This window comes from Lepidochelys kempii, chromosome 8 (genome assembly GCF_965140285.1).
Source record: "Lepidochelys kempii isolate rLepKem1 chromosome 8, rLepKem1.hap1, whole genome shotgun sequence".
Taxonomy (NCBI): Eukaryota; Metazoa; Chordata; order Testudines; family Cheloniidae; genus Lepidochelys; species Lepidochelys kempii.
In genome coordinates, this window is record NC_136387.1 from 4,810,722 (window position 1) to 4,832,297 (window position 21,576).

At 44.7% G+C, this 21,576-nt stretch overlaps 1 protein-coding gene and 1 long non-coding RNA gene across 5 annotated transcripts in view; one reads left to right on the plus strand and one right to left on the minus strand.

Annotated features, from left to right (window-relative positions):
• Window positions 1-319: 319 nt before the first annotated feature.
• Window positions 320-21,125, plus strand: LOC140915528 (uncharacterized). 3 transcript variants are annotated; one of them, XR_012160189.2, is made up of 3 exons: window positions 320-1,120; window positions 9,532-9,750; window positions 19,598-21,125. It is a non-coding gene; the product is annotated as an uncharacterized LOC140915528 (long non-coding RNA). The 3 variants fall into 3 exon arrangements; XR_012160188.2 differs by lacking the exon at window positions 19,598-21,125 and adding an exon at window positions 12,779-13,923; XR_012160190.2 differs by lacking the exon at window positions 19,598-21,125 and adding an exon at window positions 11,614-12,054.
• Window positions 11,798-21,576, minus strand: part of GALNT10 (polypeptide N-acetylgalactosaminyltransferase 10) — a 122,212-nt gene continuing 112,433 nt past the window's right edge. For both annotated transcript variants that reach the window (XM_073355269.2, XM_073355270.2), the window contains exons 11-12: window positions 19,580-19,729; window positions 11,798-17,809 (exon numbers count right to left, since the gene is read on the minus strand). In XM_073355269.2, coding sequence (XP_073211370.1) covers window positions 17,642-17,809; window positions 19,580-19,729 — 318 coding nt within the window. In that variant the 3' untranslated portion in view covers window positions 11,798-17,641. The remainder of the gene's footprint in view (window positions 17,810-19,579; window positions 19,730-21,576) is intronic.

Sequence of the window (21,576 nt, forward strand, 5' to 3'; positions counted from 1 at the left end):
GCCCCCGGCAGCGCCCCCCGGTGAAGGGTCCCTAGACACACGCGGCAGCGCCCCCGCCCCTCTCGGGCCCAGCCGGGCGGGGAGCCGGCGAGCGCCCCCTGGCTCTCCGGCCGGCTGCCGCAGAGCGGAGGCCAGGCCAGGCCGGGCCGGGCCCCGAAGCGCCGCCGCCGCCGCAGGGACCCCACACACAAAAAACCTGCCCGCCCCGCCTCCTGGGCAGAGGAAGTACCGCCCCCGCGCCCGCATTGGCCGGCGGCGCCCCCGGGGCGGGGTTCCGCCCTCGCTAGCGCACCCCATTGGCGGAGGCGGCTGCCCGTCGCCGGCGCTTGGCCGCTTCCTGCGGAGGAGAGGGAGGCCGCTGAGGTGGGTTGGAAGCGGGCAGCGGGCGGGCCAGAGCCGGGAGGCCTGGCGGGGGGCCTGGTCTCGGGCACTGTCCCCCCGGATCCGGGCACCCCAGGTCCCAGGATGACTGCCCCCAGCCCCCCCCCCTCAAACGGGCGCCCCCCCAGGGCCTCCCTCAGACCGGGGGCTGCCCAGCCCCCCCCCTCCCCCGAGCCTCCCTACAGCACCCCCTCAGACGGGGCACTCCCCAGCCCAGCTCCCCCCCGCAGACCCGGGCACTCCCCCACCAGGGCGTCTCCTTAGCCCCCCCCCGGCCCGGGCGCTCCCCAGCCGAGCTCCCCCCACCCTAGGAAGAAGGCACAGCACCGTGCACAACGGGGGGGGGGGGCACAATTACGCCAGGGCGCCGAGCTCAAGCCCCCCCCCAGCGTCTAACGGGGGGGGGGGGCAGAGCAAACATGATGTACCCAGCCCCCACTTCTCTGCGGGGCCTGCATAACACTGCACCACCCTGAGACCAGGCTGAGGGTGATGCTAAACATCTGGATAGCCCCAGCACCATAGCACAGGACAGCCTGGAGAGGGACCCCAAGTAGCTACATGGCCTGGTGCAGGGCAGCCTAGACCCTGACCTGTGTAACTGGGGACATTACTCTCCGGCTCAGCCGAATCTCACACACAGCACATTGGACCTGTGCCACTCGGTCAGACAGCTGAGAAGAAACCGCTCACAATTACTGATGGAAGGATAGAGGCTCAGCAGGAGGAATAGGTCAAGGTATGTTTAGGGGAAAAGAGAATATTCGTTGAAATCTGCACCCAACAGCTGCCTTAATACCCTCCCGCAAACATGAACTGGAAGAAGCTGACTGACAAATAACTCCATGCTGAGTTAGTGGCAGCTTTCTCCAGGCATGACTTCCACAAATGGTCCCAAATAGCAAATTACAAGGATTACACAAGACTGCCAACCCTGGCTAGGGCATGCACCATTACACATGGTCCTTATGCAGTTTATATCTGCTGCTGGAGATGAGGGAATGAAGGCCTCTGAGCCAGCCTCTTTAAATCATTCAAAATCTTAAACAATTAACAAAGTACATTAGATCATTATAAGAATGGCCATCCTGGGTCAGACAAAAGGTCCATCTAGCCCAGTATCCTGCCTTCCGACTGGCCAATGCCAGGTGCTTCAGAAGTGATCTATCCCCTGTTGCCCATTCCTAGCTTCTGGGAAACAGAGGCTAGGGACACTTCAGAGCATGGTTGTGCATGCAAATAACACATGCTATGATACCTCAGATTGTTTTTCTCCCAGACTCTTCATCCCTTCCTCACTTGGTTTGAATCTTCACTTTCTTCTATATTGCTCTTTTATTTAAGAGCCAGCCTACATTTGCAGAATAAATTTTTCACTCATCTAACACGTACAGACCAGGATTTTCTCCAAAGCCCTGTGCAATGCTCTCATTATGTTGAACCCGAGTTAAAACAGAAGCAGTACAGGAGGAGGCTAGTTGTATCCTTACTTGTAATTTTTATTTCTCTTAATGGTGTGAACATTGCTCTTGGGTCCATTCTGCCACAATGGAGATAGCAGCTTAGATTTTTCCTGACTTCCTTCCTTTGAGTGTAGACTCATGCTGCAGCACCACACGCTGATTCCCAGGACTTCCAAAGCTGAAATGGCATAAACCAAGTAGAAAACATCACCTCCACTGTAGATAATAGGATTAATAGAATTAAAGGTGTAACCACTTACAAAATTAATTTTAGCAAGAACATCTGCATATATACTGGGGCTTTGTCCAGACCAGTGCATGCCCTTCCCATTATGAGAAATGGAAATTACAGGTTAAGAAATCTAGTTTTTCCTCATCTACTGGTCTGGATGGTACTCACGGGAAATAGCAAACAGTAAGAGCTGGTTCCTAGGGCAGTCTCACTCTGGGAGAAATGAAAAAGTTACATTTATTTACTTTTCATAGTTTTAATTTGACTTGCATGTTTAGGTTAGATAACGGGTAGGAGCGACATCAGTCTTGCGTGCTGTGAAGGAAAGCAACCCTCGGGGCACACATATGATAAGAGTTTTTAGTTTCGAGTCAGTCGACTGCCAATTAACTCAAGATAGCTGACATGTTTGTAAAAACTACTCTGGATTCACTCCTAAAATTTTTGTTCCTGGCTACAAAGGTTGTGGTTTATTCTAGGGATCAGTCTAGGTAATAATTTATAGGGAACACAGGCTCCTAGTAGCTGCATTGGAAAACTCATTGTACATCTCAGCTCAAGCCTAGGAGGAGTCCTTTGCAGATACCATACCAAAGAGGCTTTTCTTGTTTAATTAAGCATCACAGTTGGTGCAGTTATTGGACTATGGAAGAGATGTTTTCTGAAGTACATATGCTCCCAAGCAATTTTGCTCAACCTTTATTTTTAAAGTAATCTTTTTAGCACCAAAATTGCCCTAGGTTGGGACAGCTGTGAAGATAAAGGAGGATTTCTGTGATCTGATGCAAGTTTGTGTGTGCAAAAAAACCCAAACCCCTTATTTCTTTCTTCAGACAGAAGGGTTCTAAAGCAGGCGTCAGCTGTCTTAGAATCTTGAAATCATGTGCAGGAATTAATATGCTTTAATCCAAGTTGTTGGAGTTGCACACAAAAATGTTCCAAGTAAACTCAATCTGCTCAAGGCTCTTGTATTGGTTTATCACATCTGACTGTTTCACGGTATTCTCCTAGGCATAGGAAAAGGCATAACATATTATAGTCTCTGGGTACCCAAGAGGAAGATGGGGGTCTTAAAATACAGCCTCAGGCCAACTTTCCATGCACAGCCTCTTAGATATAGCAGATCCCCCTTAGAGAGTAACTGATACCAACAGGTCAGAGCCCATTTCTCATATTCCTCTCTAATAGCTGTGCAAATGCCTCCTCAACCCTCCTCTCTGCCATTGCTGGCAAACAGCCACCAAGCAATTCCTATCGGTCTCTCCTGGAAGATACAAGAACGATCAGACCATTGACTTTTCCCAGGGGTCTAAGGCACCTTGCCACCACCTGCCCTTAGCATGAATCAGCTGTGTCTGCTGTGGATCAGCTTCCTGAAACTACCTGCCTCTGGCGACACAAGCACTGCCTTTCAGGCCTCTGCAGGACTCATTCTCTCTGTACGGGTTAGCAATGGGCACACACCAACCCACAAGTTGTCTGGGGTGTCCAGCCCGTTCCATGGACCTCTCACAGAATTCTCAGATCTGCTGTTCCCAAGGGAACAGTACTCACCAGCTTGCAAGATTCAACTCAAGATCACCACTCTGCTCAACACACAGTATTGAGATATAGATATTTAGATATAGTGGAAAGAAGAATATGTTTATCATCAAGGAACAGAGATTCAAGTGATAGAGAGTAAAAATATTGGAAACATATAGTTACATATAAAGCAAAATCATAGTATGTTTTCTAAAGCCTAAACTTAACTAACAAGGCATTCCCCACCCCCTACAAGATAGCTTACCTCAAGTCCTTTTTCCTGTGTTTTCAACCAGTTTGACTGAGATCCCTTCTCATACAATCAAGTCCACTGGAGGCTTGTCTTCACAAATGGAAGGAAAAAAGTGGGGCGGGGGAGTTCATCTGCACCCTAGGTATAGTTTCCAAGTTTCATTGACTTACTCTTAAATGAGATAACCCCTGCTGATTTTGTTTTCCCTGCCATCTCTGCAATCTATCGATCACCATTTTGCTCAGACTGTAAATGGGAGTCTGTTGTGAAGCATACAGTACTTAATTTTCAGATGTCCAGTCAGAGTGAGAGAAGCATCTCTTCCCCCCGTCTGCCAGGGGTCTGTGGGTCACCTTTTGATGCCGTACTTTAACTCAAGCCTAGAGAACATAATTTTTAGTATATATACAGGTAACTCGACACATTTTTCTGTACATACATCTCTCAATGATTATGACAACCAGTGTGACACAGGCTTTCATTAGAACCTTACGTGACATTCTCTGGCAGACTAGTAGGTAGATGCCAAACCAGGGGGTCTCTGTAACTCTCATACACTCCTGTGCCCTCTGCCTGTTGGTATCAAGACAAGGCATGGGTCAATGACTTCGTATCATTTGGAGTCCAAAGCTGGTGCAGAATGATGCAGCTCATATACTGAGTGGGGCAACATGCTGGGATTACATGACACTAGAGATCCACTGGCTGCATGTTGATCTCTGGGTAGGGTTTAAAGGGTTTGTCAAAGTTAGTAACACCCTTATGGCCTGGTACCTGTGTACCTGAAAGACCACTTGTCCCCTGCAACAAATGCCACTGATCCTCATTATTAAAGAGAGGGTCCTGGGCAGGCGGTTCTCCTGTGTATTGCCTTGAGGCACGGGTTTTTCTTGTATTTTTTCTTTTCTAATACTAGCTGGCTACATGGTTGCTGGCTGGCAAAGAATACTCCTGTTCTTGCTGCCAAAATAGAGATCAGACCATACGGGATAGATGATGAAGGAGCAAGCAATGGACAGATTTTTTCCTTGTCTCCCTCTGCTGGCCAGAAGATATAGTACCCACTGTGTGTACTGGCATAAGAGGCTTTTGGAGAAAGAGGTTCAAATCAGTGCCAGGCATATGTTACTTTTCCTTTTGCCTTCATGAGACAATATGAAATGTTTGTTTCATGTGCTGGCCCGCAGCACTTGCTGGGGAAAGAAGTACTCTTGCCGTCTCTCTCTTTGCTAAATTAAATCATAGAATCATAGAATATCAGGGTTGGAAGGGACCTCAGGAGGTCATCTAGTCCAACCCCCTGCTCAAAAGCAGGACCCATCCCCAATTAAATCATCCCAGCCAGGGTTTTCTGTCAAGCCTGACCTTAAAAACTTCTAAGGAAGGAGATTTCACCACCTCCTTAGGCAACACATTCCAGTGTTTCACCACCCTCCCAGTGAAAAAGTTTTTCCTAATATCCAACCTAAACCTCCCCCACTGCAACTTGAGACCATTACTCCTTGTCCTGTCCTCTTCCACCACTGAGAATAGTCTAGAACCATCCTCTCTGGAACCACCTCTCAGGTAGTTGAAAGCAGCTATCAAATCCCCCCTCATTCTTCTCTTCCGCAGACTAAACAATCCCAGTTCCCTCAGCCTCTCCTCATAAGTCATGTGTTCCAGACCCCTAATCATTTTTGTTGCCCTTCGCTGGACGCTTTCCAATTTATCCACATCCTTCTTGTAGCGTGGGGCCCAAAACTGGACACAGTACTCCAGATGAGGCCTCACCAATTTCGAATAGAGGGGGACGATCACGTCCCTCAATCTGCTCGCTATGCCCCTACTTATACGGGGCATGTTACGTATAAATGTTACGTACCTGCAAATGCAATGCTATATTGATTGAAAATCTATCTGAAAAAAGCATGATGGCCTTGTACAATTACAATATGCTCCAGCATATTTATCTTCATGAGCTTTGTCACTCTGCTAGGCTAAAATTAGCTGGCTGTAAAATACCTGGCTTAATGGAGATATCCATCCTTTATTGGGTGCACATCACTAGCCTGATCTAACAGCTCCTTGTGCAAACAGCAATGAGGTGAGAAATGATGTTTCATAAACCTATCAGAATGGAGGCATCTTAGTGCCTTTGGAGAGGTAATAATCGTCTTCTCATCCAAGCCTCCCTGTCTACATGGATCTCTAAATGTAGATGCTGAATAATGGCCAAAAAGATACCCCTGCCACACAGCTGCCTTCCCTGAGAACTCATTGTTTTAATGCACTCAAAATCCTTGGGACACCCACTCTGCTTTTCTGAGGTGCTTTCCTGTCTGAAGGCATGTATACACGGCAAGCAGAAACCCATAGTAGACACGGGGCTGAGGCTACGGCGCTAAAAATAGCAGTGTAGACTTTGGGGCAAGGGCTCTGAAGCCTAATGAGGGGGCTGGGCTTCAGAGCCTGAGCCCAAGTGTCTACACAACTATTTTCAGTGCTGTAGCATGATCCTGAGACAGCAGACCCAGGCTCTGAGACTTGCTGCTGCGGGATTCTGCTTGCTGTGTAGACGTACCCAGGGTTTGCTTGGCAGGGCCTCACATCCTGCTCACTGTCATCAGGGGAAGAGCCCCTTTGACCTCAGTTCTGTCCCAGAATCTTTCCAGTTTCCACGTCCAGGAGACAGATGCAGGGCTTGCGCTGGGAGAAACAGGCTTTGAAGAGTGAGATAACAAAAAGGGGTGTTGCGTTCTCACCAGCCCCACTCACCCCATCCCCAGTTGCAGCAGTCCTTACCCTCTAGGCCTCAGCTCAGTTATAGCACATTGTTAAACTTATTGAAAACTCAGCATCGTTGAGGATTACCTTTGTGCTTCCACCTTGTGCCTGCACTTCCATTCCTTTCTGGAGGACAGTAAGATACTTCAGTTTCCCTACTGGATCTCTTCTGGACTCTCTCTAGAACCTTTCTCCATCTGTGACAATCTATTACTGTGGGAAATCACCACCACACAGTGCTTTCATTGCACAAAGAGGAAATGAAAACAGGCCCCATGTACACAGAGCATTTGTTATAACAAGCAAATAAATCTTGTGTGGATCTGTTCTGGAACCCAAGCGTCACTCATGGTCAGGTTGGGAATTATTTGCCGTTGTTAAAATGGTTCCAACTATACATAAGAGGTACTGAAGGACAACACAACTCTTGCCCCACTGATCTTGCATGAGACTCCAAACCCTCTCCATAACTCCCATAACCAAGGTGCGTCCCTGTAAGTTGGATCAGCTGGTCTGATGGGTTCTAGGCAGCATGTAATGCATTATGGTGCACATAGCCCCGGAGTGCACTAAAATGGGAAAGTTAGGCTGATGGCCATAGTACCCCAGGGTACTGGGAGAAACTTGTGTTAAGTGAACTGTACACTGAGTTAAGTATTTTTGACAGAAGGCTTCTTGCACAAGGCAATTGAAAGGAGTGGTGTAGTGTCAAGTGTTGTAGGAAGAAGCCTGGAGCATGAGGGGCAGTTGCAAGAAAAGATGTGCTTCAGATTGAACCCTGGTTTGGGGGTTCAATTCCCAAAGGGGACTGTTTTTCCCCAAGCATCTATATATTATGGCAATCAATGCCCTAGGTAGGGATATAGAACAGTAGGCAAACTTGAAGCTGCAATGCACTGTCAAACTTGACATTCCAGCGGTTCTCAAACTGTGGGTCAGGATCCCAAAGTGGGTCATGACCCCATTTTAATGGGGTCACTAGGGCTGGTGTTAGACTTGCTAGGTCCCAGGGCCCAAGCCCAAGCCCCATCACCTGGGGTGGTGGGGCTCAGGCCTCCATCCCCCGTTCTGGGGTCGCAAAGTAATTTTTCTCGTCAGAAGGGGGTCACGGTGCAATGAAGTTTGGGAACCGCTCATTGATATGTTTGAAAACCCCTCTGTGGATCACTGTTCTTGGCTGAGTGGAATGTGTCTCATATTTTGGATTTTCACTACATTATTCCCTTTAAAAAACAAATATTTACTCTTTAAATAGGTGGATTTGTGTCCTTTATCAAAAAAACAGCCTTTAAACAAACACTTTCGTTTTGATAACTTTTGCTATTTGCCACATTGTTATCATTATTTGTATTACCGTAGTGCCTAGCTCTCCAGCAATACCTATATTAAGCCTATTGATTTGGCAGGGAAGGAAAAATCACCATGCAAGTTGAGTCTCGGGAATTCCTGCATTGCACTTCATTTTGTAGCTGGAAGTTGGACGCAGGAGTTTAGAACTCCAGGTTTATTTACATGATCACTGGGGAGAGCAGAGTCCCTGCTTCCCAATAGGACTCAGCACTTGCTTCTAGTCCTACAAGGTCCCAAGACCGGACTTTAAATCCACAACCCTTTATGTTTAGAAAAAAGTTACTTTAAGTCCCTTGTGGAGGTTTTTATGGGTCTCTCAGAGCCCTGGGCACTGTGACCTGTGGTAACAAAGACACCTGGCTTGACGGGCAGAGGGTTCTGATCAAGGCCCAACATTTTTGCAGAACAGGTTTTTGGTAGCATGTGGGGGATACACTTAAAAGCACACAGACGCTTGCTATTGATGCAGCTATGATTAGAAGAAGAGATAGAACGAGACCTTCCTCACTGTGAAAGAGACACTGGGTAGCAGAGGTTTCGCCCCAAGGGACCCAAATTTTGCTCTGCCAGGTGTGAAATAGCCCAAGTCTGCTGGTCTCCAGCCTATGCTAGTGCTCTTTTGGGGGCGGGTGAGCGGGAGGCCAAGGGTCTTTGCTTGCAGTGCATTTTCTGATGCGGGTCGAGTATTCTTTAATTAGCTGATTTGCTTTTCTCTTATTTATGTTCAATGTATTGTCCAGGGAGCCCAGGTAGGCTCTTGTTTGGGACAGGGGTACTATCCATTGATTGTGAAGCCAACAGTGCGTAATGCAGGTCCCAAATGAGTGTCAATAAAATATACACACCCCACCAGCACCACAAACAACTGACTTCAACAGTGAAGAAATACACCAGTGTAGTAGAATCCATAATTTACCTCGTATTCTGGCTGTATGACATTATTTTAACAGGGAGGTACAGGAAGGGGAGTGAAGTCTTTGGCCAAGTGCTACCTTTCGGGAAAAGGTCTCTCATTTGACCCAAAAGGGTCCCATTGGTAGGCTCCAGAGGATCTTGTTTAGTTTTGAAAGCAAATTCCTCCATTGGTATTTTCGCAAATTGTTGACACTGGTTTGGGAAAAGTATCTAACAGGAAAAACCTAAGTCATGAAAAAAATTCAGTCTAGAAATCCTCATCTGAAGAGTGCCAGGCCTAAAGTCAGTTTGAGCCATGAGTATGAAGCGGGAGATTTCAACAGAATATTAGTCTATTTCCTAAATCCATCAGCATTAGTCATACCTTGGTCAGCATTGCCAGTTTGTAGGCCCACTCCACACAGTCCAACATCTTTTTAGCACATTAGCAGATGAACCAGGCTTCTTGGTGGAGAAAGCTTGCATAGGAGAATACAATAGGTAGACTACTGAGGTGGCTGATAGAGCATCTAATGAGCAGGAAGCTGTTTGGCCTTCTCAAACCAGGGAACTCACTTAGCCTGTTGCTGCATTTTTAGCCAGGGGTTTTCTATCCATATTAAATGTTGGTGACCAGTACAAGTGATAGGCTCTTTGCTCTTTTTCAGATTGAGGTTAACATTGGCTCCTACATCTGCGTGGATAAGGAACTGGAGTAAAAATCCAGAACTGCTGTGTTCAGTCAATACCCCAGCTAACTTTCCATGAAACTTGTAGAGTAACGCATCTCTTTGATTTTACTGCTGGACAGATCTCTACTTCGGAAATTGTACATCTGGAATTTTATCAGCTATGGATCTGTCCCTGTGGCCTACGTTCTGCACAAGGTACAGAAGTAATTTGCAGTCATCTAAGAGAGAGTGAGCGTGTGTGTCAGGGGTGGTCTTTGAGTCTTCTGTGGCAAGGATAGCTCAGGCAGTGTTTAATTTGTACTGAAAGAGATACCTGGGCTCAAGCAATTAAGTGCCAGGGTTCAAGCATTTTTTTTTTATATTCATAACTGATACAGCAAGTCCAGAGGTGTTATGGCTATGAACTGCCAAGCCTAAGCAGAGCTCAGGGTTCTGATCTCCTTACCAACAGTTAAAGAAACCAGGGAAGATACTGCCCATACCATGTGTTTTAAAAGTGAACTTTGGGCATAAAATTCACCTGACTCATTTGTATCAAAGACAAGTTCACCACCCTCCTCCACCTGCATGAGTGAGAAAAAGCGGATATATCAGAGCAAGATAGGTGCTTTGTATCCTTAGCTTCCTGCTAACACTGGAGAGCGCTTTCCTTTTCCAGACCAAGGCTGTGGAGTAATCTTGAAAGGGTAAAATTCCTGGCCATTTAATGCAGTTTAGTCAGTTTGTTCAAGTAGGTTCTTTGCTTGTTCTGAGAGTAGGACATATACATTCGGTTTAGGTCTGGCTCCCACAAAGCAGTTTAGATGAGTGGTGAGCATGCTTGATGGATACATTTTGACGTACTTCCAATAGGGAGAAGATTGGGGCTTGGGTAGGATCATCGCTTAAAGCCTTTTATTATGTTAATGGCTTTGACAGACATGTCCTATGTGTAGATTATTTCATGCACCAGCCTGAGGGCCAGTGTGCATACAGCTGGAGACCTATTCAGCATAGAAGTGGGGCTGTTTATTTATCCAGGTACTGTCTCTTGCATGTTGTCTGCTATCCCTTTGAAAAACTTCATCCTTGTTTCTGGGAGTATTTGCATCTGAGGCGAGCAAGGGAGATACCTATATTATGTGTACCTCAGTTTACTTGCTTGATTTTATTCCATCTGCCTGCATGGAGTTAAATAAGAAAGGGCTGTTAGAAAGAGCAAGCAGGAAACAAAATGATGTCTAGAGATAATTTATCTCCAGAGAAAATACCAAGGGTCCTTAAGAGAAAAATGAGTGGGCTATTAATTGGGAACTGCCCCCCCCGCCTGGTTCCAGGCAGGGCATATTTTGCAGGGCTGGGACCTAAAATCAAAAGGATATTAAGTAGTTAAAAACCCCTGTCTAGAGAGGCAGGGAGGGGAGTGAGTTGGTAGCAGCTGCAGGTAGGGAGATGATGCAGGAGAGAGACAAACGAGGACAGCAGGAGGACAGTCTGCCTCTCTCAGCCCACATGTAGGGGTATCTGGGTTAAGCAGAAGCTTCCTGAACTTGCAAGGAAAGGGTGAAGTTTATATCAGACCAGATATGCAGGCAATTGTTTTAACCCTCTGTGCCTTTGGGTGAACACACACCACTTTTCTTTTTAGAACTGTTTTGTATCACTTTAATCAGCTACTGGCCACATGTGTCCTGGAGGGAAGTTTCTCACCAGTGCCAAATACAGTTAGGTCCGTCATGTTACCATGGCTGGGAAACCAGAGATCCAGTATGAGAATGGTTGAACCATTGGGTTCCTTGAAGGAAGGAAGCTAAGGGTGCACTGCAAAAGTGGTTGCAGAAGGGTCTAAAGCACAGTTCACCTTCTAACCATGACAACATCCCACTCAGTTTCCTTTGTGGGACTCTAAAAATGGGTTTAGACTGCTGCATGCTGTAAAGTACTCCAAAATTAGCACCCCCCAAATTACCAGGAAAGTTTGCCTACTTAAGAAACATGCAGCACTTGTCTATGGAAAAGTGAGCCTTTAACTTGGCAGTAGGTCTATGCGTCACACAGAGTTCCAATGTTGCTTGGCAGGAGGGCAGCTTAAAGTAACTATCCCAGGAGAGAAGGACAAGAGTACACAGTGAAGAAAGCATGTGGGGCGATGGGAAACAAGCTATGCTCCAGGATATTTAGTTTGTTCTCACAAGAAGGGGGAAGGGGAAAGGAAAGCAATTGTTGCAGCAAAAAAGGTGAGTAATTTCTGCATACACAAATATTCAGAAAAACATTAAAAATTTATTTTAAATATTATAAAAGGAAGTCCATTCAACTTTTAAAAACTATGCATTATCTCTGACTCCAATTTATGTAAGCTACTACATTAAAGTGCTAAACATCCTTTACCGTCCCCATATATTAGGAGTGTGTCCTAATGTGCCCAGAAATAAATATACACTGGTTTACGAGGCACTATCTCATCCAGTTTTGAAGTAAATAAGTTAAAATGCACACAGTACAAGGAGTGAATCAACTAAGACCTCATCACTGATACCTTGGGGCTCCCATCCTAAAAAAGCTAAAGCTATTTGTTACTGTTATTTTAAGGGCTAATGTTTTAGTCTGTTGAATTGATTAGTTTCTATGTCGTTTTGTAAGCCAAGTTCACATTTGACTGCTTGCTAATTGGGATCAGAGCTTCCTTCCTAATGCTGAATGAGCAGTTTTAAGACCTGTGTGGCTCCCAATGAAAAACCACACATCTGTTGGAATCATTGAAGCCTTCTGGGTAATACAGAAGCATCAGGAAAGCTCAGAACACAGTGAATAAAGGAAGAGCCTACTCAACTAGCAAACGCAGAGTCACAGAAAAACTAGACAAAGGTCTTTTATTATGATTTTCATAAATCTGTCATTGTCTAGTTTTATACATGGAACTCACGACAAAGGAACAACTGGAGTGTGAGTTCAGTTAGTGTAGGTGACATCTAGATAAGGCAATCTGACAGGTTAATCAGTAAAATGAAATGAATTTACAACTGAAAAATAAGTACTCAATCTGGTGGGAATCTTCATCGCTCAACTTTCCAATACCTGACTCACTACCCTATTTTCCAAAGGAAATTTAGTATTTGATTCAAAGCTTTGTTTATGAAGAACTGTAATTTGTATTACAACATTAAGTTGTTCTTACATAATGCTTTTTATCTGTAGATATCAAAGCACTTTACCAAAGGTATACATTACCCATATTTTACAGATGAGGAAAATGTATCACAGAGGAGAAGCCAAAAGTCAAACAGCAGGTCAGCAAAAGAGCTGGGAGTAGAACTCAAGTCTTCGACTCCCAGTCCAGTGCCTTACTCACTAGCCCACACTGCCTCCCCTGTAAAAAACAGTTTTTTCTTTTTTAAAAAAATACACTGGATATCTCAGAAGTTAGCCTCAAGCTATTCATTGTTTGTCAACAGTGCTTTGCCAACTCGCTTTCCACAATATTCATCTGTTTAAGATAAAACAAAACATTGAGAACACTTGATGCTAAACAATCCTTTTGTAGTGGAAATGACAACCGGTTTGCTGGATTTTGTGTGTCAGTTAATGACTGGCTTTAATGCCCCATTTGCTGTGGGCTGTTAACTCTGAAATGTAACTTGTGTATTTCATTACTTATCTGCTTAAGAGAATGTAGCAGCCAGGTAGAATGAAAGTGTGGCATGACACATATATTTGACTCTCATACATGAGAAAGCCAATCCTACAGCCATTGACTGTTCTAGATCTGTTAGCCTTGACAGTTTCATTTGATACCATGTATTACTGGCTGGCTGCAGCAAGCTGTCCACACACCCCAAACACAAACATTTCAACATCCTGCACATATCACAAAAGAAAAACAAATGAAAACTGCTCCCCTTTCACCCAGTGATGCATTCTGACTTTTCACATGGTTCTTATGTGATCTTCCTCGCTCCTAAAAGGACGCGCAATTACCATAACTATACGGTGGTAGCTACGGGAGCACCATGCTAGTACCAATAACCAGTTACTTGTGAAACCTCACTGCTCATTTAAGTTCCAGTATTAATTTTTTAACATTACAGACTTCCAGCTAGGTAAGGGGAAAAACTTGCTGAACTGGCATTACATAGGTATAAATTACCACAGATTGTAAGGAATTGCTTTCTTGCTACTTCTGTATTACAGATTTGCTCCCCACTGATCCATGGTGTTGAGTTTATAGAAGTTACCACATTATCCTTTCACTTAGATTCTGATATGCTGTTGGAACCATTTATGAAAAGCTCTGTATTTGAATACATTGAGTATGAATTGTGAACTCCTGGATGCTGTTCCCTTGATTAAACAGATATTATACGTGCCTTTATCAGGGATTAAACATACAGCAACCAGCCCAAGAAATCCTCTGGTCTAACATCAGTTGAACTTCTACTCTATGTCCCAAGCGTAACCCTCAGTGGATACAATAGGGACCATCACTCGAAGAAGAATCTCCAGACTTCATACTGAGTGTAAAGAAAAGCACAGCCATTAATGGATACTCTTAATCCAGTAACCCCTGGAGGCCCTGCATCTCCTGGCCAGTACCTTCTGTCGTGCTAAAATTTGTACTTAAAGCCAGACATTTAAAAACAAAAACCCACACCAGAATGGTAATTGCGCACTGCATCAAACTCTCTTGTACATCCTTCTCCCCAGCCCACTTCACTCTTGTCCAGCAAGGCACTAGGAAATGGTTCAAGTTTAGGCATTTGCTGTACATTTGCATTTAAAAAGGCACATCTTTATTTTAATGATGCTGTATTCCGCTTTCATTAAAGCCCACACAACATTCCACTCTGTGGGAAAAAAAAAGATTTGTTGCCAAAGCCTACAGGAAAACTCAAACCCATGTAGTTTGCTCACAGGGGTCAGACAGTAACACCACTATGAAGTAGGCAAGAGATGGAAGTGCATTTTGGGTACTGAAATGTAAGTGAACACACCACACAGCATCTCACTGTATTTCAGAATTCTTATATGCAGTCTTGCCACAAACTAGAGAATTTATGAAGCCGGGGCAGAGATTTTTTTTTTAAATTAGTTTTGAAAAATAGCTGGATGTGAAAAGAATGCGTTTTCCATTAGGTAGTTGATGGCATTTGAGACCTGATCTTGATTTGCATGCAAATGTGAGGATTTGTTTATGGATTCATGCTTTGGTGATTTTTGCTTATAAATAACTAAACATAATTGGAATAATTAACCTGATTGCTCAGCAAAAGCTCAATTAAAGATGAAGATTGAGAAATATAATTTCTATTTCTCAGTCAGTAGCTGGCAGACTATGGTAATTCTTCCCATTAGTCAGCAAAGCCGCTGGGGCATTGAAATGTACAATTAACGTAAGTAAAATAATAGCTAAAGGAACACCACTGAGACAATCAGACATAGGCACACTGAATTCATGGGACAGTCAGGATTTGAAATCCACAGCTTTTTGAAATGAACCAGACTGACAGCACTGCAACTGACTGGGAGAGATCACCCTTAAAAGAGATGAACGCATTCCTGGCCCATTCAGTTCTTGGCCTCTGTGCTGAGCCTGGCAGCAGTGGGGCCACTTGTGATAGTGGTCCTGTGACCAATATCTGTCAAGTAGGAACTGCATTAAGATCACCTAGTCTTTTGGTGAATGCTGCCAAACTGCCCTTGAGCCAAAGTCGAATCACTGACCTAGATATCAAAGGCTCCCTATCCCATTAACAATAATCTCAGAAGCTTGTGTCCAACATGCTGAGCAGCTAAAAGTATCCAAAAATTGGCTCACAAGGTGAGTCCGAGTCCAGAGAAAGCCATATATTTTAAACAGAAGCTGATCCCCTAATGAAGTGGAAAACTAAAATGCAGGCATTAATGTTACAGCACTACTCGCTGCAGCGGAATGATCACATTCTGACCTTGTATTCCAATTATAATAAACCTGTGCTCTTTGTGTACAGCTTCTTGTTCCACAGGTATTAAAACATTCATAAAGACATTTAGTCAGGCCATTTAGTGAGCCACAATAGGTACCACCAGACTAATGAGAGCATTCATAACTCAAGGAAAACATCTGACAGCTACTTCCCAAGTACTGGAAACTGGCGCTTCCCCCCATGGTATTAAAAAGTGCTTCTAATGATAGACATGTTACAGATATTTAGAACATATGCAATTATATTTTAATCAGAGGATGTTAACCCAATGTGGCATTGGTCTAGTTTGTACAGCATCTCTTGCTGCAGTTTGCTGGCACCACGTAGGGATCACAGATAAAATATGGACTATCCCAAAGGGCAGTAAAGTCTCTGTCCTCCCACCCCTCCAAATGAAGAAGCAGTGCTTGACTTCAAAGGACTCTGAATCATTTGCAACAATGCTGCAATTAGCAACGTCACTGAAGTCTGGGTTTATTACTTGTTGAGATCCTGCGTGCCATGCAGCAAGCTCACACTGATTTATGTGGCAAAACTGCATCAAATTCTGCACCATCATTGAGAGATCACAAAGTCACCTGATAACCTCTGCAGCTCCTGAACTGGTGCAAAAAGGGAGCAGGCAACAGCAGAGGGGGCTGAACTACTGTCTTGTGGTGAGCAAGGGGAGACCTGTAACACAAAGCAGCTGCCATATATATGGGCCTCTTGAACCTGCTCAGAGCAAAGCTCTCTTGTGAAACTTAGGAGCTACACAGCAGGGAAGATGCCCGAAATGTGGAGCTTCACGCCCCTGCAGGAGCAGAGATCCATTACTGTACTGCTTAGGAGCCCAGATAGCAGCCTGCTCTTCCTGCAAACTTCTCCCCGCTCTTCCCAAGACACTGCCTTGCTCATTTCAGCCCCTCATGCTGTGGCATGCCTCACAATCCCAGAACTGGCCACATGCTGCCTACTCCTGTAGAGTGCCTATAAGGATAGGTGGACAAGCCAAGCAGCTGGGGGATGATCGGAAAATGTTTAGTTTGGTTGATTTATGCAGCATCTTAGCAGAAGGATAACTATGCAGTCATCTGTGAGAGCATAATGGCCTTGTGCATGGGCCCTGCACTCACTGCAGTTACCTCAGACAGATGGACTGCTGGCCACAGAAGACCACGGGCCAAATTAAACCCTGGGTAGCAGTCTCAAATCCATCAACCTCTGTGGAATTGCAGCTGTTCATGCTCAGGGTGAATTTGGCCCCAGGTCTCTGGAGGAAAACTGGAGATTTTCCCATGCAGTAGATTTTATGGCAAGGATCCTTGGAATGTTTCTATCTTAAAACCACCCCATACTATAAGTGACTGTTATTAGCCATCTAAAAACCTGTGGCGAGAGTCACCACAATTATTTTAGCTGCAGGCGGCCACCTTACTGGAAAACCTTTTTTCTATTCCTTCATATTGAAGAGACCCAACAATGGGTATTAGAGAGCAAGGTGCATGGACCTGAAATTGTGGTTTTTCTACCAGTGACTTATATTCACTGGAACATTAGTCTCAACTGCCCTTAGTTCACTCAAACTGTATTCTGTTAACAGATCTATTCCTTTGAAAGGCATTATGAGGCCAAGCTGCTTTAAGTATATTTTGGTTTGGTGCACAGAAGAGACACACACACTTTTCATTTTTCTATTGCATTTTAAGTTTTGATGCACTGGAAGTCAGTGTATTTGTCAGGTACTGTCATGTTGACTTTGCACTGTAATTTTGAGTGCAGGTTTTGCTTGGATGGATTCTGGGAGGTAAAGTGACAATTTGGGAACGCTTTGTTTAACATCTGGGAAAGTACCACACGATCTAAATGCAGGTTGAACCAGGTTCATAAGCCTTTAAAAATAGAGATTCTGATCTGATCTTGAGAGGCAAGTGACTCTGGTAAAGCCTCATGGAATTCCACCATCCCCAAAAAGAGAAAGATGCAGCATCTTCAAAATAAAGACTGGCCAGCTAGTCACACCCTCTTCTGAGATTCTCCCTTTTACCTTGTTTGTTTAAAAACAAAACAAAACATTTTTTTTGTAACCCTCCCCGGTAAAAACTATAACTGTAAAATATATATATAAATATATATATATATATATATATATATATGCGCAGTCTTTAAAGATCAAGATTTCTGTTAAATTTTTCCAAGACAGTTGAGTTTGTGTGTTCAAATATCCACTGCTGTGTTGGAGAAGAGGGATTGCAGGTATTCATAAAGATCTTTCGGTCACTCTCACTGCAGTCCATACAGCTGCTGCTTACTGGGTGATAAAGGGTCTTGTCCTGAGGAAGAGAAATTCAGAATCAATTTGTTTGACTGGGGAACATTCTGGGGGTTTACGGGGAAGTAAAGGGAAAGTCCCACTGAGGAAACAAAGTTGAGCCCATTTTACTCATTTGCTGCCCTATAGCATCTAGATACAAACCTTTTAATGAAAGGGTGTGTGTGTCATTTGGTTTTGCCCTACTAGATATTTTACCCATTGCATACTTTTTTCACCCTTGACTCCTACTCCTGACTTCCTGTTGGTTGCACACAACTCATGGACTCATGAGCTAGAAATGGAAAGGACATATGTATCAAATCTAATCTAACATCTAACGAACTGTCAGCTCTTCAGCACAGACATTTTCTTACTTGTGCATGGTGCTCTAACCAGTTATTTATGGTATTTCACAAATTAAGAAACAGTCCATTCCCCTTCCAATGTAGAATTGTTCCTTGCATCTTATAGTGCTTTGTGCAGTCTGCTTTTAAATTTCTCAATGAGTGGCGTTCCAACACTTCCCTGGGGGAGACCATGACATCCCCCACCTCCCACTTCTACAGAAAACACTAATGTTAGTGTTGCTGTCTGTCCCACTCATTGCTGTCAGGATGAGCAGTAGAATGCATCACTTCTGCAACCATGAGTGCTGGAACTGGTTCAGAAATCAACATTTCTAGGTGAGCCCTGCCTGCATACATGGCATGTGTCTGTCTGTGTTTGTCTACATTTTCTCTCCTTGTCACTGGCACCCAGTCCAACCCTTGCAACATCTGCCAGGCAAAGCAAAAGCAAACTAAAGCTAGATTCTTCAGTCTGCAGGCTCACGTTCTGCTGCTTCCCCTCCAGTCACACTGGGCATACAGATGTGGGGTGGAAGGGTTTGTGGGAGATGAGCATTCTAAATAAAAACTTCTTCACCTGCTGCTACACAAACATTGCTTGTAGAGAAGTAATAAGTCACATCTGCTTATGGGAGGAGCATCCACATTATTAAACATCAGCCTGACAAGCTCTAGTACAACTTTGTAAACAGATTGTGCATGGCAGGTATGGCATTACTCTACAGCCAGAGGGCTGTGGGTGGAAGCTGCAGCTGGTTTAACAGAGAGTCTCCTCGCTTGCTCTCTCGTTGGCATCACACTTAATGCTGTTCCTTCCCATTTCTAAATGAAGATGCAGAGAGCCTGCTCCATCTGATAAGGGCACATTAAGGGGAAACTAGGAGCAAGTGGGGCAGGATTGATGGCAGCCTGACTGAAACCAATCTGCAATCAGGCAAGAACAGAAAAGTTGGTCTTACGCTGCCTCTCCTATATCCAAGTACTGGGCTCGGGTACAAGCCCACATTGAACCAGACGCAGAGCTGGTGCAAGCAGAAGCAATTTCATGGAAGTCACTGGAGTGATGCTGCTTATGCCATCAATGAAATGTGGTTCTTGTGCCAACACTAACAAGACTATGACACAAAGTGCAACCTTGGGCAGGCTCTGCAGAACAAACAAGAGAAGCAGGCTGCTTTTGCTGTCTCCTCTAGCTAGTGTTTTTTATACCCTCTTCTTACTCATGAGCTGTTCAGGAAGTCCTTTTCCATTCAGGTAGTGAAAACAGATATGCCTACCCCATCTTGCCCATGCTGCTTTTACTCATGCTAAATGACAATGGATTCCTATAAATTCTCTTCTCACAGCTACATGAATCATAAGAGACCACCACGAGTCATGTTATTACAAGGAACCTCAGGTGTTCATGGAATGACACATCATCATCAAGTAAACGCACTCACTTTCCTGTATCTCCACAGCTGGTTCCCCTTCATTCCGTGACAGTCGTAGAGGGTCACAGGGCTGCTGTGGGAAATGGCATCGAAACAGAACTTCTTGGTGTGCTGAGGGTCCCCAGGACGGATATCTTCCCGCCAGCTGAAGGTGAATACCTGCCAGGACAAACATGACCCTCTTAGAATGGGATGAAAGAGCGAATGAAAAGAAGCCATCCAGATTCAAGAGCTGAAATTCTGTTTCTCCACAGGGTGTAGCACTACTCACGTAGACAGCATCTCTCTGGGGAAGGCAAGTCAAGAACTCTTAGAAACAAGCCACTTCCACAGTCTGGTGGCTCCTCGGTTTGGTATGTGGACATCTCAGTGGGAGTATTAAGCTTATAACTAACTCACTGATTAGAACACTTGACAGTGCACAGGGTAGAATCAGCAAAGACCTACAAGACACCTTGTTAATAATGGTTGTATGATCTGCCCAGATAGCCTGCACAGTGCCTCAGGGAATCTAAGATCAAGCCCTGTGCTCCCCAGGCCACATGGGGCTCCCTAGGGTCAGCATGAGCCACCCAGTGGGAGGGTACAGAGGCTTCAAGACTGAGCTTGATAAGTTTATGGAAGGGATGGTATGATAAAACTGTCTACAGTGGCACATAGCCAATCTGCGACTGCTAGCAGCAAATATCTCTAATGGCCAGTGATGGGACACTAGCTGGGGAGGGTGTGACAGGATCCCCCGGGGTGCAGCCTGGGACTGCTGTGCCCCCTTAACTCTCTCCAGCCTGGGTTGTCTCTCACAATGCCTTGCTAGTTACCAGCAGCAAACCCCTCCAGGTGCTGTGATAACTCAGCACAACACATGTGGAGCCCTACATCCAGCTAGACTGCATGAATGCTCCCAGTGCCACTCATGAATCACCCAGAGAAAGGTACCAGAGCCAAATCCCCCAGCTCCCAGCACTGTACCCCAGGAATATACCATCTTGCACTGCTCAAGATGGGCAGTGCAAATTTAAATATTTGGTTCACCAGTTCAACAATGGAAAGTGGACATACACCAGCCTTTGTCAAACCTGAGCAGATTTACCACACACTTCATACAAACTCACTGGTTAAGATAAACAAATAAATTTATTGACTATAAAAGGTAGATTAAGTAATAGGCAAAAAGTCAGTTACCAAAAGAAATAAAATATAAGCCCACAGTCTAAACACTCAACCCTATTAGATGGGGCAGCAACTAGAGTAAGCAGTTTTTCTCACCACACTGTATTTTGCAGCCCTTAATATACAGGTTTGTTCCTTAAACCTGGGCCAATCTCCTGTGTTGGAGTCTTGTCTTTTTGGACTGAACTGCACAGTAAATTGATTTAATTTCCAGTTTTCCTGCATCAAAATTCATATGCAACAGATCTTTATCTTCTTATACTAAATCCATTTCCCTGAAGAGTTATGTATTGCTCCATAATAGATACATTGTGTTCTTGATCTTTCCTCAACTTGGCTGCTACATTTTAAGACAGGTTTCAGAGTAACAGCCGTGTTAGTCTGTATTCGCAAAAAGAAAAGGAGTACTTGTGGCACCTTAGAGACTAATCAATTTATTAGAGCATAAGCTTTCGTGAGCTACAGCTCACTTCATCCGATGCATATCGTGGAAACTGCAGCAGACTTTATATATACAGAGAGAATATGAACCAATACCTCCTCCCACCCCACTGTCCTGCTGGTAATAGCTTATCTAAAGTGATCATCAGGTGGGCCATTTCCAGCACAAATTTGTGCTGGAAATGGCCCACCTGATGATCACTTTAGATAAGCTATTACCAGCAGGACAGTGGGGTGGGAGGAGGTATTGGTTCATATTCTCTCTGTATATATAAAGTCTGCTGCAGTTTCCACGATATGCATCGGATGAAGTGAGCTGTAGCTCACGAAAGCTTATGCTCTAATAAATTGGTTAGTCTCTAAGGTGCCACAAGTACTCCTTTTCTTTTTACATT